The sequence below is a fragment of the Erigeron canadensis genome, chromosome 3 (assembly GCF_010389155.1).
Source record: "Erigeron canadensis isolate Cc75 chromosome 3, C_canadensis_v1, whole genome shotgun sequence".
In the NCBI taxonomy this organism is placed as follows: domain Eukaryota; kingdom Viridiplantae; phylum Streptophyta; class Magnoliopsida; order Asterales; family Asteraceae; genus Erigeron; species Erigeron canadensis.
In genome coordinates, this window is record NC_057763.1 from 9,009,067 (window position 1) to 9,014,013 (window position 4,947).

The 4,947-nt window shown below is 33.6% G+C and overlaps 1 protein-coding gene across 1 annotated transcript; it reads left to right on the forward strand.

Moving 5' to 3' along the window:
- Nucleotides 1-2,220: 2,220 nt before the first annotated feature.
- LOC122593296 (60S ribosomal protein L44) lies at nucleotides 2,221-4,383 on the forward strand. The gene is made up of 4 exons (XM_043765688.1): nucleotides 2,221-2,327; nucleotides 3,697-3,876; nucleotides 3,995-4,069; nucleotides 4,151-4,383. The coding sequence occupies exons 1-4, from the start codon at nucleotides 2,325-2,327 to the stop codon at nucleotides 4,208-4,210; spliced, it is 318 nt and encodes a 105-aa protein (XP_043621623.1). The 5' UTR covers nucleotides 2,221-2,324; the 3' UTR covers nucleotides 4,211-4,383.
- The last annotated feature ends 564 nt before the right edge of the window (nucleotides 4,384-4,947 follow it).

Below are 4,947 nucleotides of genomic sequence, written 5' to 3' on the forward strand. Positions count from 1 at the left end.
ACTATACATATTGATCTATCCCACATATGAGTTGATGTTGTATTTTTTTTAGTGTAATGTTCTTTTGGTAATAATATGTTTTATTTCTTAATGACTTAATAAGGCATTTTATTTATTAATAATAATAATGTTATTTATATAACTTTGATAATGGGTTTTCATTAGTAAAAAATCACGAAGTGTTGTCGCTAATCGTTTAATGAAATCAATTTTAAAATGTGAAATTGATGTGAGAAATGACCCAAGTTAAATATATTTGTATCGTAGATCCATTAATATAAGCACTTTTCTTTGGTTAGTACAGGGAATAACTGAAGATTTAGTTTGAACTAAAAAATACTCTATAAAAAGTCAATCCAAATGAGTAGTCTTTGAAACTTAAAATTCTACATCCTAGCTTAGTGAACCATACAAATGCTAGAATAATTATATAAGACGGTTTTACGAACCTTATATCTAAACAGATTTCACTTCAATTATATTCTTGGAGAAGCAGCATGGTTGGATCAGTGATAAACACCCTTGCCTTTAGAGACAGAGGTCTTGAGTTCGATCCTCATCCCATGCAAAGGTTGGAGGGCCTTTTCTACCATTTAGGTAGAAACTGGAAGCAGTTTCTCTACTTAGGTAGAGGTAAGGTCTGCTTACATCTTAACCTCCCCATACACCGTCGAGGTATTGGGGCTCAAAACTCACAGAAGGCGGCACTGAGCAGTTACTTATTTTTTTTTTATATTCTTGGAGATAAAATTTATCTTCTTTCCTAACTCCCGATACAAATCAAAATCACATGTTCATAGAAATATCTTGTAGAGTGGACTTGACATTTATGTTTATCGGGTCACCTCCGCAAGATGTGAGGACCACATACAAATATCAATACACACGTCAAGACATAATATGAAGTTGATTGATTTCCAAATGTATACCGAGTTAGAAGTAGAATATTATACGAGTATTGTTTTTATTAGAACAGTTCAATGTGTCTCGTGACACGCTTCATTTTGAAAAGATGTCAACCAAATTAGATAGTATTACTTTTAAGACCGAAAGGTATATGAAATTGAGATCACATAAACCGATCAACATTGAGAGAGCACATGCATAAATTGTAATGTACATAAAACCCGTGAATTTAATTTACTATACAAAATCGGCATATATTTGAAAATCAATCAACTTATATATATTTTATTTGTGTATTTATAAAAAAAATGAAATACTTACAAATCTGATCTTAAGCCCTCCAACTTAGTATTGCTTCAAGTTTTGGTTGGTGTGTGTCTGTCTCATTTGTGCGCCACACTCAAGGAGAGATGCACCGCATCTAATCTTCTAGCGGCACCGAACTCCAATTCTTCATTTGGACACGTCCTGAAGTCGGCTTGATCAATAGTTCGTCATTCATGTATACTTCTAAGCCATTTGATGGGTCACCTTGGCATCCAAATAAGTGCAATTTCTGCCGTGAACCATATAACGAACATACTAACATTTTTGGAAACACTAAGTGACTCTTTTAACATGAATTTGACACGAAATACACATAAATGACAAACATTATTCATTAAAATCATCATACAAAACATGTATATTTTGATTGATATCATTTTTGTCTCAAAAATACATATTCAATCCCAAAGATAGAATATTGATCTTATACACTACATAATTATTATGTATATTTTAAGTTTGTTTTCTTTTTCTTTTTCCAAAGTTCAAACAGACAATTATTAAATTGTTTTGAAAGGTGAACTTCGCTTAAAAATTCTATATCGTGATTCGACAGCGAGAGGTCTAGCATACGTTGTCTTAATCAGGTGCACGCTAGAGAGAAGTAGAAATGCCTATTTCAAATAGCCAATGTGGGGAAAACCCATACTAATCCGCCTGAAGGCACGACGATTAATAGGGGTAAACCCTGCCCCACAGACTTAAACCTAGGTTACCCAAACCAGACCTAAATAGAAGGATTACCTATATCTCAAAGTTAATGGAATGGAGATTCGAACCTGAGACCTATAAGTCACCAGGGAAACTCCAAACTAATATATCAACTCATTATTGATAATAGACAATTATTAATAAGGAGTATTTGTTAAACTTCCTATTGGGCCCATGAATGTAGCTTATATTGGATCTATCAAATACCGAAAGACCATTTAAAGATATCAAAACGAAAATTGGGCCATATGTTAAGCACAGCCCTAAATAACAAAATAAAACCCTAACCACTATAAAACACTTATAAACAACCGGGGGTGCCGTTTGCCTGAAACCCTATCGCCTCTTTCTTTGCTTGCCATTTTCTATAGCTCGTCACCATGGTAAACCTCCCTTTATTCTTTTCATCTTTTCCTTGTGATTTAGAAGAATGGTTTCATTTTTACTGCATAATATGACAAGTTTGGATATTTAGATGTCGTGGAATTAAAGGTGCTGATTTGTTTTACTTAGAGTATTTTTGGAATTTAGTTTTGTGTTTTGATGCGTGTTTTTACTGATAATGTTTATCTTAAGGTTTATTTAGGTGAGTTCTAGTTTTAAATGTTAATGTTTTGTTAATACATGATTGCATTATTGTTGGGCCATTTTTTCAGTGTTGTTTAGAAAATCTGAAAATGTGATTGGGATCAGCTAGTTTTGCTTGGTTTTGTCTTTTTTGTTTTTTTAGATTGTTGTTCTGTAGTTTTTGGCCTTTATTATAGACGATTAGGATTGTTGCTAGTGATCGGTATACAGGCACACCCCGAAAGTTCGCTTTGTAGTTCGTTTCACCAAGGATTTACTTGTTTCATGATTACAAGTGTGTGTTACCGGTATCTGATTGTTTGCTGTTATATTTTGTGTTGTACGCTTTTTTGTAGTATGTCTTTTTGGTGTAGGCGGATAAATATATAATGACATTCCACTTGAGTATTTTTTTTAACTTTTAGAAGCTAAAGTTTGAGTAGTGTAAATTTGGCAATAGCATTTGTTCTTGTTAGCTAATGCGAAGTAGAAGTTGTTGATGCTTTTTTTTCTTCTGAAATTCAAGTTTTATTTTGTATCGTTCCTATTTTTTGTCATCGCTCTGATACTAGACATTATTTGAACATCTCCAATGGTGGTTTTATAAAAAGGTTTGAGAATGATAAAGAGGTTGATCATTTTTGTAACCCATAGTTAAGCTCAGGAAAATTTGTTCATATACTATCATTTTGCAGCCAATGTGGCAATGACATGACAGAATCATGAAGCTTTGTAAATATTTACTATTGTGTATGCCCTTAATATTTAACTGCTAGTGATCAAGTGTTTCAACATGGCTACTTAAAGTTGTTCAGTTGACTGTTTTTTGGTCCTAATGTTTTCTGATTTATTCACATGGAGTGAAATCAATTATTTTATATTTTATCATTCGTTATAACTTTTAGCTCATGCCTTCTAATGTTTGTTGTTGGTGTTTACTACTTTACTTTATAAGCTTAAATAGTCTCATGTTTGCTGCAATGATTTCGATCTCTTTTACTGTAATGGTGTATTCTCTTATTCAGTACCAGTTTACACTTAACTGACATATGGATTTGGGTAAAAGGGGCTTGCCTCTAGATATATCTGACAAAAGTTTGGCTTCAAGATTGCTGGTCCATACTTCCAGTATTTACATTTCATGCAGTTAGTGACTTTACCTCTTACCTTTGGGTTCTAATCTAGGTTAATGTACCCAAGACAAAGAAGACCTACTGCAAAAACAAGGAGTGCAGGAAGCACACTTTGCACAAGGTGACTCAATATAAGAAGGGAAAAGATAGCTTGGCCGCCCAAGGGAAACGTCGTTATGACAGGAAACAGTCTGGTTATGGTGGTCAGACAAAGCCTGTGTTTCACAAGAAGGTAAAAACACTATCTTTTGTTTGTCTAAAGGTTCAGGTTTTGATTTTGTACAAATATACATGTTTATATAAAGCAGCATTGTTGATTAAGTTTTGACCTTATGTTTATCGATAAATAGGCAAAAACAACCAAGAAGATTGTGTTAAGGTTGCAATGCCAAGGTTGCAAGCATGTTTCCCAGCACCCCATTAAGGTTATATTTAGACCTTCAACATTGTATATTGTGTTAGACTACTAACAGTTACTAATGGGTTGTTGTACTTGTGTTGTGCAGAGGTGCAAGCATTTTGAAATTGGTGGAGACAAGAAGGGCAAGGGAACCTCTCTTTTCTAAGCAGTTATTGTACTTGGCTTTCTGCTATGCGATATTTTTGGCAGACCTTTAATGTAATCTCTCTTTCAGGTTTACAATGCAAGTATGTAATGACTATGGGAATTTTGCTTGTTTTTCTTACTGAATTTGATACTTTTAAACGTAAAATCAAATCTGTGTTTGAGTCGCCTGCATTTACTTGCTCGTTTAATTTTGTTATTATGCACTTCTGTTAGAAAAGTTAAATTTCGATTTTCCGATAGTATTGCGTTTGTTTAGATGCACTGAAGAAGATTTGAACAAATTAGAATATAAAAGCTCATCATAGTCGTATAAGATAACAATGATACTGATATCTGAGTGATATCTTTTCATGAGTCAAGGCAAGCTGCTAATCATATTCCTCCTCCGAAGGAGATACATAACAGTAACACTGGCTCTTGTTGCCTTTGATTATTTGTGACGCTTGCCATTAACGTTTAAAGTAATGGACGTTGAATAGAGACATCCTCGATCATAATTGTCTTACTAGATTTTTTTGTTCCATCTTTTGTATCAAGAGAATTAGAGATTATCATTTTGTTTCAACATGTAAATGTGTTGGCTTGTGTATTTTGTTTTCTCCGGTCTTCATTAAGATAGGTCAAAAGTAACTATTGGTGTAAATGATCTAAGTTGCTAGCGAGCTACGTTGCTCACGAGATTCTTCAAAACTCAGCTTAGCTTGATTCGAGCTTGTGTTTTGCTTAAAGCTTGAT